Below are 13,185 nucleotides of genomic sequence, written 5' to 3' on the forward strand. Positions count from 1 at the left end.
ATCTGGAGTAGTGACTCATCCCGTTCTGGTTGATTGGCGAAGGTGAATCAAATGTAAAATGCTCAAGTTTCTTTTGTAAAGGACAGGGAAAGTGAAACTACTTCCAATGTATGGAGTAACACCCCAAGACCCCAAATATGCATGCATCTCTTCAGAATACCATATTTCCTCTATTAGACGCCCGGGTGTCTATTATTTTCCTGCAAGCCGTTGACCCTGCGTCTATTAAAGGTTGGCATCTGTTCTTGTTTAATGCTGCTACAGTGGCATCTCACTACCTCACCGAATCCGAAATTCTACAGTAATACAAAGGGTACATTTGCAGGAAACAGTTATTATTAAGTTATGGGGAGCAGTAATTACATGTTGTAAGGTAATGTGATAGGGATAATTAATTTCATCAAATGATGGACCAGCCTTCTATTTTTTTGACTGAGCCTATGACCCAGAGTCAATTTGAGGCCGGAGTTTAGTGGATGTCCGGCACCTGATAGAGGAAATATGTTATATTCATCAGCTGAAGATTTCAGTCTTGTGTTTACCAACTCTGTATATAAAACAGTTATGGAGCAGTTGAATATTTGCATTCAGGTTCAGTGTTTCATGTTTCTATCACATTTGGCAAACTGATTTGCCAGGCATTGTGGTTTCTGTAGGCTTTGCTTGTCTTATTTCGGTGATGTATTTCAGTTGTGTCTTCATCCAAAGATAGCTTTGCCTTCCAAATCCGCTCACTTCTCTCCTTTAAATTCCCTTGGGAAACATTCTAAGAAGACCTCTCTTCTCTGACACTGTGTTTTGTACAGTAAATGGACTTGCCATTTGGAAAAAACTAGTTGATCATAATGAAAGGTCTTGGGCTTTTACTCAGGATTTGTCAAAGGGTCTGTCATTATCTGGTTTACTGTCTACTTACTGACTTGTGCCCAAATCTTAAAGATAATGCTCCAGTCGTCTCTCCTGGTCGCTACAATCACATGAAGAAAAACTCTTCTATTTTCAAGAAAAAAAGGAAGTTAGAGCAGTATTTAATCTTTTATGTGGAGTTAAATACAACAGCATCACCATCTCCAAATCTTTTCTATATTGATTAGGAGGCAGATATTTCAGGTCCACCTGCGCTCTGAAGATTGGAGAAGAAATAAATAACCGATGCTGCTTACCGTTAGGAAATATGAGTCCCTCTCTGATTTCAGTTAACATGGAAAGGATTGGGATGGGCTATCATGCATGGGTGTGCCCATGTGGGGTTTATTGTCCATGTTTTCAATCGACACAATAGATACTAAATAGATCTGTCATCATTTGTCAAGTCGGTATTCACTATGAATTAAGTTTTTCTGAGGATAGTTGTCAACATATTGTCTTTAAATCGTACATTTTCTTTTGGAAATTGAAAACAGTAGCTGTCAACAGTTGGGCAAAACTTTTCACAAAGCTAATGCCATTTCTCAGAAAGTAGATTACTGTAGTGAGCGGGGCGGTGGGGTAGCCTAGTGGTTAATGTGTTGGCTTGTCATGCAGGTTTGATTCCCCACATTGGTACAATGTGTGAAGCGCATTTGCCAGTGTCCCTTGCCGGGATATTGCTGCAATACTGCTAAAAACCATTGAAAAACCATACTCACTCACTCACTGTAGTGAGCAGTGCTTTCTTGTCCCATATATCTGGAAACAAGACAGTCAGCAGTCAAAGACTAAATCAGTCTTCCTGTCCACAATGTACACGACTTGCGATTCCTGTACTGATACATCTGTGTATTAAATGCATGGCCAACAATGGAGCCGTTTAGCATGGAAGGCGTACGTTGAATAGTTGTGTATTTACCAGTGTGTAATATGGATCTTGCCTCCATTAGGCGAGTATTGACGTGTGGGTAAACTTGGCAGTGTTTCTAGCCTGGACGACATTGGTCGCTGACCTGGAGCACAGACTTATATCATTGACGCTGCTGGCATGATCGCTTTGAACAAGGTCACATAACTGGGGAGGCCATTTCTCTGATTGTGCTGCTTCAAGTTCAATTTAACATGTCTATTCTTTGGAAGTCGGTCAACAATTTTGGAGATCCTAGCTCATCTTTTTACCACTGAATTATTTTCGTTGAATTTCGCTTTCTGTTTTTGCAGCTTATTGATTTATTGAATAAAAGTGACTTGACACAGTTGGAGAAAAATCCATGAATTGCAGTAGATATTTGGGGCATCATGAAAGCCTTGTCATGAGTCAAACTTGTCAACAGGATCAAGTGTTTGGTTGGAATGGGTTGAATTCGAAGAATAGGGATATTGATATTGGCATTTTAGCTATTCAGGGTCTTGCATCAGGACCGCCTATATATTAGATTGAGGATTAATTGTTGTAAGATTCATCCTGTATTCTAAATTTCCCCTCCCGTCCCCAGTCCAACTCCTCCTGACAACAAATGGCCAGCTCCAAGATTCCACTTGGTATGTTTACCTGCAGTCACTGTTGAAGCTTGAAGTTAAACATTATCAAAGTTAAAAAGACACTATATTTTTTGTCGAAGGGAAGTGAGAATATCGTCAGGTAGCAAGTAGAGTGAGGGTATTTAGAGATAAAAATGGGGATGTTGAAGGTAGGGAATTATTCAAGCAATGTTCCTGCGTGTGTATTTGTTTATGCATGTTGAAAATGGGGATGTGTTGAAACAAGCCTTGTCAACTGGAATGTTTATTTGTACTACAAAACTTAACCGTGTTCTCATCAAAGTTTATTTCTACTTAAGATCTGAGCCAAATGAGTGGGAGAAAATATATTTTGTTTCAGAATACTTGATCGGATTGGCCTTGTAAATTGCTTCAGTGCTGTGTGTGTCCAGAATATCCAGTAATTTGTAGTGCCATATTGCAGCGAAGGAAACTGACGCCAGAGACCTGTGTCCAGACGCAGAAAGACTCTGAACTCTGAATGTTGTCAGACCAATAAGTGTATTTTCCAGTCTTCTTGTTAAGAGACCGGTCAGTTTTGAATGGAGTTGTTTTAGGATAATCTACAGCTGTGAGTGCCGAGGATGACCAGTGTGGGTAGTGTATTTGGTGACCCTTCCCAAACACTTGTGGATATTTCCATGAAGAGCAGATGCAAAATGCCCCCCAAAAAATTTGTATTCATGAAAGTCACAGATATGAGTGCATAAGGTTAGGAAAACATTGGAAGAAAACATAATAACACATAGGACTAGATCTGTGTGTATGACAAGAGCCCAGTATGACTAGATCTATATATGACACGAGCCCTGTAGGACAAGATTTATATATGACAAGAGCCCTGTAGGACTAGATCTATATATGACAAGAGTCCTGTATGACTAGATCAGTGTGTATGACAAGAGCCCTGTAGGACTAGATCTATATATGACACGAGCCCTGTAGGACAAGATTTATATATGACAAGAGCCCTGTAGGACTAGTTCTATATATGACAAGAGTCCTGTATGACAAGAGCCCTGTAGGACTAGATCTGTGTAGGACAAGAGCCCTGTAGGACTAGATCTATATATGACAAGAGCCCTGTAGGACAAGATCTATATATGACACGAGCCCTGTAGGACTAGATCTATATATGACACGAGCCCTGTAGGACAAGATTTATATATGACAAGAGCCCTGTAGGACTAGATCTATATATGACAAGAGCCCTGTAGGACAAGATTTATATATGACAAGAGCCCTGTAGGACTAGATCTATATATGACAAGAGTCCTGTATGACAAGAGTCCTGTATGACAAGAGCCCTGTAGGACTAGATCTATATATGACAAGAGCCCTGTAGGACAAGATTTATATATGACAAGAGCCCTGTAGGACTAGATCTATATATGACAAGAGTCCTGTATGACAAGAGTCCTGTATGACAAGAGCCCTGTAGGACTAGATCTGTGTAGGACAAGAGCCCTGTAGGACTAGATCTGTGTATGATGTGAAACGAGACAGCTGTGTGTAGCAGAGCTCCAGATAAGCTTTTGGTGTTGTGGGTATTTTACCCATGCATTTTAAAATCATTGGGTATCAGTAATTCTACCTGTGTATTCAAATTTCTGTTACCCACTAGTTTTTACACATGTGGGTATTTAAGTTAAATATTTAAAAACACTATTCATCTAGTCCCTGCAAACTGGTATCGTGTGGGTTCGAGAGTTTTATGGGACTCAAATATACCACGATACTTCCACAAGAAAGTGTGATGGCAAATGATCATGATGTAACTGTCATTGTGGAGTTTGGCAAGGTTGACGGAATGCCCCTTTATATTTTCAAAATAAGTTGCTGATTTGCTAATCGAATACGCAGGGTTACTTCACAATATTTTGATACCCAAAAGTTTTATTTTTGTAGCGTATCTGTAATGTTCGTTGCGTATTTGATACGCTTGGATTATATTTTACTGTGTATTTCTGCATTTCTGATGCGTATTTCACGCAGATACGCAGCTTATCTGGAGCTCTGGTGTAGTTTGATAAAGGAAATATGTAACTCATACATAATAGGACATTGTTTAAAAGCCTTCTTAAGTTCCCTCTGCATATGTGTGATATGATCGTGATATATGGCTACAGCTGCGTGATATGACTACAGTCAGATACAAAGACTTGCTACATGTTGACTCTGTGATCTGCTCTTTCTGAGATGTTGTGATGCAATGGCTGTGAGATACTCTAGTCTAATATGATGACATTTATACAATGACTGTGTGACACACCAAGATACTCTAGTCTAATATGATGACATTTATACAATGACTGTGTGACACACCAAGATACTCTAGTCTAATATGACGACATTTATACAATGAGTGTGTGACACACTAAGATACCGTAGTCTAATATGATGACATTTATACAATGACTGTGACACACCAAGATACTTTAGTCTAATATGAGTTTTCACATCGATTTTTCGATTCATACCTCAGTGAACTGAAAAAAATACACACTCTATCTGTATATAGTCTTCAAACAATATTCTGCATGGCAGTTACTTAAAGATGTCTGTTGATGTGTTTTCAACTTTTTCTAAGATATCTACCGGTATGTTTACTATCTAGATGACTTAATCTAAATTTCCAATTACAAACAGAATGAAGCTAGTTTGCGTATTACAGATTTATGTGCAATTTTTAATTACCACGCCCTAGACACGGTTTACTGTGGAGGACTGTATGAAAATCACTTGTCATCTTTACAGTTTGGCATAAAAGTATACTTAAAAGCATTTCACTTTTTTAAATGTTTTCACAATTGAAATGTTCACCTATAATATAACATGATAATTTCTCTAAGTTACTTTGCATATTATTTTGCAAATGCTAATATGTGCACATTTATGTCTTTCCTTGTTGCACTGAAATTCCATTGATGACGCTATACAATACTACGACATCACAAAGCTAGGTTACAATGTAGTTTAAAGGGCACTACGGCACTATTCTCATTCATTTTAGCAATAAGCAGTGTGCGGTCTGTCATAAAATGGGAAATAAGTCCCGTTTGGTTTGATGCATATGGTCCTATCCATGATGTTATGACCCTTGGTCTATGACCTTGCACCGCATCGTTTTGACAACAAATTGACTTTAAGGGTAGAGGACATTTGGAGCTGTGCAGTGAACACACTTGAAGCCAGCAGGCATCCAGAGACCGTGATACATATATAAGCTGAGGCAAGGGCAGTGGAGACACGAGCAGTTCAACTACGACATGTTGGCAGCCCATAGGCATATCAGCCATTGATGAGTCATTCAAAAGGAACATTATTTATCTATATATGGACTTTATTTTTTATCGATTTGGTAATTTAAGACTTATCTTTACTTTTCTTGTAATGGGTATGGATATTTTTAGAAACTTCTTTGTAAAGCAACCACTAGTGTGTGAAATTAACATTTCATGTTGTTTAAGGAGGAGGATGAAATATGGTTTCATGCATTTGTAAACAGTCATAAAGTCAAACCTTTGAACAGAAGGTGATTGTGTAGAAACATGGCCTATTATGTCGATAGGACTTCACACACAGAAGACACCTGGAGGTGTATAGTTTCAGTGTATGATCTATAGGAATGTCTGTGATTAGCATCAATATACAGAAATAGTGATAGTTGTTTTTATTGTGCATTTCAGAGGTTAAAAATATTATGCCTTTTCGTTGGATTTATTAAATATTTATATTGTGGTTCAGGACAGAATGACTATGGTTACAGTGTGGCTGTGGTTAAGGTATCCTTAGATGACTCGACAAAAGTGGGCATTCACCCTTAGGTCACTGTACTGGCTGATGGACTCTGTAATCTTGCTGATTCTCTCTTGTTCAATCGATTGTGCCACTAAATACACCTAAATATTTAAAAAAGATATTATTGAAAGAACAAATTATTGAATTGTTCAAAAGATAAATTGTTGAAAGAACAAATTATGGTATTGTTGCACATAGTCTATTTAGGGTTAGAAATGGTCCACAGCAACCTTTAAGAGAATACTTGATATATCATGTGGTCAGGCTTGGTTGTGTGTGTTTTTTGCATGTTATCACACCTTGATGTTGTGGATTGATACAATAATGTTAATCACTGGATTGTCTGCACCAGACTATTTGTAGGCCACTGTCATATAGCTAAAATATTGATGTGCGTCGTTACTTAACAACTACTAAACAAACCCAGCTATTTTGAAAATAAGGATTTACTTGTTCCTTAATTTTCATGTAACTTTTAAGGCCCCATTTCACAAGACAATCTTTGTGTAATAATTGTTGGAACAATTGTAGAAAATGTGCTGCTAATCAAGTGTTGCCGTTGTCTTTTGTCCGTACATACCACTAAACCGGGCTTGGTTGTCCATGTGCCATGACTCCGGTGTCTGTAAGAAAGTGAGGGCACGGGTGGCCCAGTCATCTAAGGTGCTGCGATTCACTGTGCAGAGTTTTGTCCTTTCGGCAAGCCAGAAACCTATGATTGTGAATTTAAATCCTGGTTAGCCCTGATTATGTTTCTAGGTTTGTCAGCACCATACCCGTGCTCGTGGGTTTCACCGAAGTGGTAAACATCTGAGACCTCAATCACTTCAAGCTTTCCTCCCACATTAAGCTGACATGCTGTGATATAACTGCAATGATGCGGCGTTGATCCCAACTCACTCACTCACTGTAAGAAAGCCTGCATGCCAGGATATGTGGTTCAGGGTTTCAGTTTTACAGATTCTCCCTAATGATGAGCTTTAGTTTGTCCTGCATATGAGCTTCACCAAACAGAACAACACGTACACCTTCCTCTTTCTTTACGGAAACCTTCCTCTTGCGTTAAGCTAAAATGCAGTGATACAACTGAAATATTGTAAGAATCCATGGAACTTGACATAGGGTTAGAGTTTTCTAAAGAGTGAAGGTTGATATGAATTCCATGCCAATAAGCCACATGTGACGGATGTTTGGATATTTTGTTGTTTATCAATGTGTCATTGTCAGTCTACTGTATCAATGAACAATTATCATTTCCTGTTCATCAGCTGATTATTTGTATTTTTTGTTTCAGGAATTTTATGAACACACTGAGCTTCTGTGGAAAGACAAAGGTGTACAGGGATGCTTCGAGCGGTCAAATGAATACCAACTCATTGACTGCGCCCAGTAGTAAGTACAGACATAGTAGTGTACCACATCACGTAGGGGTGAAGCAGGTCATCGGGTTACGGAACGTGGGGATTAGGTGTTCACAATGGCTGTTGAGTATGGGTAGTATATGATGGGGATGTGACCAGCAGGGTAGACCAACTCACAACTGTGACCTGGCTGATTTTGTGTACAACCTTGATGGAAACCTCCAGTTTGCCTGCTAAAGGATGGATCACACTTTTGGGGTTGCATTGATGTTTATATAATAATGCTGTTGCCTTTGTCCCTATTAAACAGCTGTCCTTCACAGATATGACCACAACCAAATGTCTGAAAGATTTGGACCTTCAACTGTAAACTTCATAATTCTCCCAGATTACTCATGTTTATTTATGTGCAATAAATATAATGTTCAGAAATATTTTTATTTGTATACTTGTTGGTATGAGCCATTGTAACTATAGCCATATAGCAATAGGTGATGTGATACATATTATTAAACCTCTATTCACATAGCCAATAGACATAACATGGCTGATGTAAAGATCTTGGAATGGGTTTGGCCTTAAGCAAGGCAAGGTCAGTCTAGCATAGATTTTATTACTATGCATGGAAGAACCTTTAAACAGCTCTTAACACTGAGTGACATGGAATACTTCCAGTTCTTTGAGAAAAATTGGCTGGTGTCCATATCTATTATTCCACTATGGAACCCTGCTATATAAAGACACTCATGTGACACTAGGTCCTGCTGGTATAAAGAGGCTATGCCAGATCGCAGTTGTACTTCTCTTCTCTTAAAATGGGCCTGTGGTTGTCAGTCGACCTAAAGACACAATGATAATACAATGAAGTGTGCATTCCCGTCATACTGAGAGTATTGAGTCGTATCTCATGGCCGGGACTCATATTAAATGCCTGATTGTTGAACAACACGATATGTTCACAATTCATCAAAGTAATGGGATACCGTTCTCTGATGTAATTTCACACCATTATTGAATAACTTAACAAAATGTCATGGTGTTGTGGTGTTTATTGTCCATGAATATTTTTATACTGTACATACTATTCAGCCAGTGATTGTACTCTCGGATTTTGTTTAAAAGTACAAATGGCCTACTGTTCTATGTGCTTTTGTTGCGATATGTCACACATTACCTGATGAATAAAGATCTTCATACTCTGGCATCAAAACATATTACAGAATTTTGGTGGGATGTTAAGCTCACCTGGCTCTGTGTGTTTCTAACAGGGAGTTGCATGTCCTCCATCATTGTCAGTGGATGTCAGTTCACTCTTTACAAACATTAAGCATTTGTTACCTCTTTGATATGTCTGTAGCCTTGTGTGTAACTATTCAGTTCCAATATGATATACATACCATTGTGGTCAGAATTATTTGGATTAGCCAGGTGAGCTACATAGCCTTTCAGATGTCACTCCCATTGTTGAAAGTCAACATGAGACGTTTTCAAGGACATTTTTGCTTTTGTTTTGTTCCAAATTATTGACCATGGCAGATGATAAGAAAGAGTTTGACAATATTTTTTGGAAGTTCCAACAATCTGCTATTTTTGGATACATGTTTATAAAATTATATTGAATAATATGATTTCTTGGATCAACATGTATTCTTTAGTACTTTGCTTTTGAATTGATCATTGAAACTCTGGTAAACTTTCATTTTGGCGGAATTCTTGTCATCGATCACTTGATGGATTGAACAAAAATCTTGAATCAGTGGCTCAGGCCATAATTTGTTGGAAGTTGAAATCTGAAAATGGCAGTAAGTTTGGCCTTAGTTTGTAGGTTGTATTGGTTTGGGCAGTATAGATAATTTAGACCATTTCCCTTTGGCAAGTGTAAGTGATGCTTTAGAACTCAATTTTTGAAACCCTTGATTTGATCTCATGGCTAATAACAGTCAATATCAACCTATTCCTGGTCTCTGTATTGTTGAAATTAGATTAAATATCCTGCTCAGTGGATTTGTGCCATCACCAGTGTGAAATGAACCTTTTGTCATTAAATCTCATACCTAACCCTCTAACTTGATGTATGGAAGGTCTTCAGATATTAAATCTCAAACCTTGCCCTCTACACGTGTGTACTTTCTTGTATGAAAGGTCTTCAGATATTAAATCTCAGACCTTGCCCTCTACGCCTGTGTGTACTTTCTTGTATGGAAGGTCTTCAGATATTAAATCTCAAACCTTGCCCTCTATGCCTGTGTACTTTCTTGTATGAAAGGTCTTCGGTTATTAAATCTCAAACCTTGCCCTCTACGCCTGTGTACTTTCTTGTATGAAAGGTCTTCGGTTATTAAATCTCAAACCTTGCCCTCTATGCCTGTGTACTTTCTTGTATGAAAGGTCTTCAGATATTAAATCTCAGACCTTGCCCTCTACGCCTGTGTGTACTTTCTTGTATGAAAGGTCTTCAGATATTAAATCTCAGACCTTGCCGTCTACACCTGTGTACTTTCTTGTATGAAAGGTCTTCAGTTATGGAAAGCTGTGTTTGTCTGACAATATGATCCATCTGCCTTTGTTCTAACATACCAACTGTTTCACCAGTATTACCCCACTTATCAGAGTCTAAATGAAAGTCATTAGCAATTTCTTTTATTTCTTCCACTGGCATTGGTCCTCAAGCACATGTACACAGGTTTTTATTAACAAGACAATAATTCCTAACTGTGGTTGTTGAAAAAGGCGTCATTTTAATATGCATGTAAGTTTGCCTTGTGGGTAGTCTATGTGGTCACAAGCCTTCATGATCTGTACAAGTGTCACACAGTTGACTTGCACCAGCTGTAGTACGTTTGGCCCCAGTCAACCATTGCTAGGACTCGGCTGGCTACACCTGCAGCATGGCCTGCATGGTCATGAGCTCACATGGTGCCTATAATTAGCTCCTGGCATGTATTATTGGCCTTCCTCCCTCTCCCTGTCAAGGTCAGCATCCAAGGTCAGCATCCAGGAAGTGAGTTGGTCTGACATTTATGCTCCTCTACCTTCCTTATCTGCCTGACTTGTGCCATGGCTTGTTTGAATGTATGCTTCTGCCTGGACTGTGTGTGCAAGAAGCCGCCACTGCACTGAGTAGTGTGGGGAGTCGTGTCGGCTTCAGTTTGTGTTTGCTGTTGGTTTGTGAGATGCAGTTTTGTTGTTGGTTTGTGAGGTGCAGTTTTGCTGTTAGTTTGTGAGGTGCGGTTTTGTTGTTTGTGAGAATGTCTTCAGTGCTGTTAACTGTAGGGTTAAGTGATCGTTGATGCGTTGGTGTTTGATTTAATCATCTTTGCTCTAGGCCGTTTATCAGGATGCATTTAAGTATAGTCATTGCTGTTGGTTAGAATGGATGCATCTGTTGATGTTGGGTACAGTCATTGTTGTTGAAAGGGATGCATCAGTTGCTGTTGATGTTTGGGATTAGTCAGTGTTGTTTAAAGGGATGCATCTGTTAAATACAGTAATTGCTGTTGGTCAGAAGGATGCATCTGTTAGATACAGTCATTGCTGTTGGTCAGAAGGATGCATCTGTTGCTGTTGGAGACAGTCATCACTTTCTCAGATGATGCATTGTTTGCTGCTCGTTGGTAAGATTAAAGTGTTGCTATATATTGAAAATTTTTACTGTGTTTGAAACACTTGGTTATTGCTTGTGGTTTTGAAATATAGTGCTATTGGTTAAGACGGTGCAATATTGATTCTGGTATGAAAGGTTTGATCATTTCTGTTTTATATAAAATAGTCTCTTATTGTGTTTGGTTTGAGCGACAGTATCAAAATGATTTAGCTGTTCAATATGACCGATTTATATTATATATGACCAAAACTGGGTCCATTTTGCATGCAAAATTATGAATGCATTTTTGTTACTCCCCTGTATAACCTCATAATGGTTTATAACAGAGTTTTGATGTGGTTGCCTTTAATGTTTGATACAATAGATACTTGACTTGACTTGACTCAAATGTCGGAGCATTACTTGGCGATGTGCTCTTTCCAATAAAGTGAACTTTGATGCCTAGACATTTATCAAATGTCCATAACATCCAGGGCAATATTGTCAACCTATGCATTTGTTGAGAGGAATTCTGCAGCTGTTGAGAACAATAAATTAAGAGAGTGACTGACTAGCTTGGTGCAGCTAATGCTATCATCTAATAATGTGCAGTTTCTTGTCTCAGCTATGAAGCCTCAGGCTGGCTGTTAGCTAATATGGTTACCTCATTGCCCCTAGATATTGTAGATGCAGTCCCAGTTTAAGTATGTGGCCTTCAGCAAGCTAGCCATTTCAGCCAGGAGTTTGTTAGCTCCAGTCATCCCTACATTGTTCTATTGAGGCTGCACATTATAATAGAGGCTGCACGGGGCTGCTAGCTGCTTGCATTAGGGCCAGACACGATATGCAGTTGAATCTGCAGCTGTCGTTATAGTGCGGGCATTTTAGGTCACGGCAGTACCAATTTAGAAACCGTCAACTATAGGTGTTCTATTTATAGCTGGGGATTGAGTTTCACTTCTAGCAAGAGCATTGATGGCTCCAAGCTTACTGCAGGGGCAGAGGGAGCTGGGGGCCATTTCAACACATGTTTTGTACATTTAGTTGGTGTGTCTTTAGATATCGCCAGGGGTGATGTCAGGATAGGCTATTTACTTGGAGTATGGATTCAGGCTAAAGGGAGTAAATATAGACAATAGTCTTCTTCATCCAAGATGATACGTTACTGTTGACTTGTAAAACATTGTAGATGTAGCCAGGGGTCATCTCAAAACATATTGTACAGAGTGTTAGTAACACCAACTTGTGTTCTGTTAGGATATTTTAATCATTTTTGATAAAAAACTGAAATGTTGAGTGTTTAAGTACTTGTGGCCATGTGATCAAAGGCCAGTCATTTCAAGCTGCAGACGCGTGTTTCTTTATCCATCTTCCATGTTTTGCTGGATGCAGGTTTGAATGCCAGTCATCCAGATTAATATCCTTTCATGGCCTGGTGGGCTTGGGACTTGCACCACAAATTACCTTGCTCTCCTCACGCATTGATCTCATGCCATAACTTCAATACTTAATCATACCCCCCACATCACTCACTCACTCACTCACTCACTCACTCACTCACTCACTCACTCTGGGTACAATGTGTGAAGCCCATTTCTGGTGTCCCCCGCCGTGATATTGCTGGAATATTGCTAAAAGCGGCGTAAAACCTCACTCACTCACTCACTCACTCACTCACTCAAGGATTTGTTAGCACAAGAGCCATGAGATGCTGGAAACATGCCAATTGACAAGAAATTACACCAGAGTATTATTTATTGAAATATTCCATGAAAACTTGTTTTGTTTAGCTTTTGTCAGCACCATAACCATGCTCGTAGGTTTCACCAAAGTGGTAAACTTCTGAGACCTGCATCACTTCGGGCTTTCCTCCCACATGAAGCTGACTACTGTGATATTACCGGAATACTCACTTTGTTTATTTGATAATGTAAGATTATAACAAGCAGAATGAAAATAACAATTAGGACATAAAATTGACATAAATTC

At 39.0% G+C, this 13,185-nt stretch overlaps 1 protein-coding gene across 1 annotated transcript in view; it reads left to right on the forward strand.

Annotated features, from left to right (window-relative positions):
* LOC124148293 (guanine nucleotide-binding protein G(s) subunit alpha) overlaps positions 1 to 13,185 on the forward strand; it is a 67,151-nt gene that overhangs the window by 22,943 nt on the left and 31,023 nt on the right. Inside the window, exon 5 of the mRNA XM_046519314.2 lies at positions 7,547 to 7,644. Coding sequence (XP_046375270.1) covers positions 7,547 to 7,644 — 98 coding nt within the window. The remainder of the gene's footprint in view (positions 1 to 7,546; positions 7,645 to 13,185) is intronic.

The sequence above is a fragment of the Haliotis rufescens genome, unplaced genomic scaffold, assembly GCF_023055435.1.
Source record: "Haliotis rufescens isolate VD_foot unplaced genomic scaffold, xgHalRufe1.0.p SCAF_19, whole genome shotgun sequence".
NCBI classification, from domain to species: Eukaryota; Metazoa; Mollusca; class Gastropoda; order Lepetellida; family Haliotidae; genus Haliotis; species Haliotis rufescens.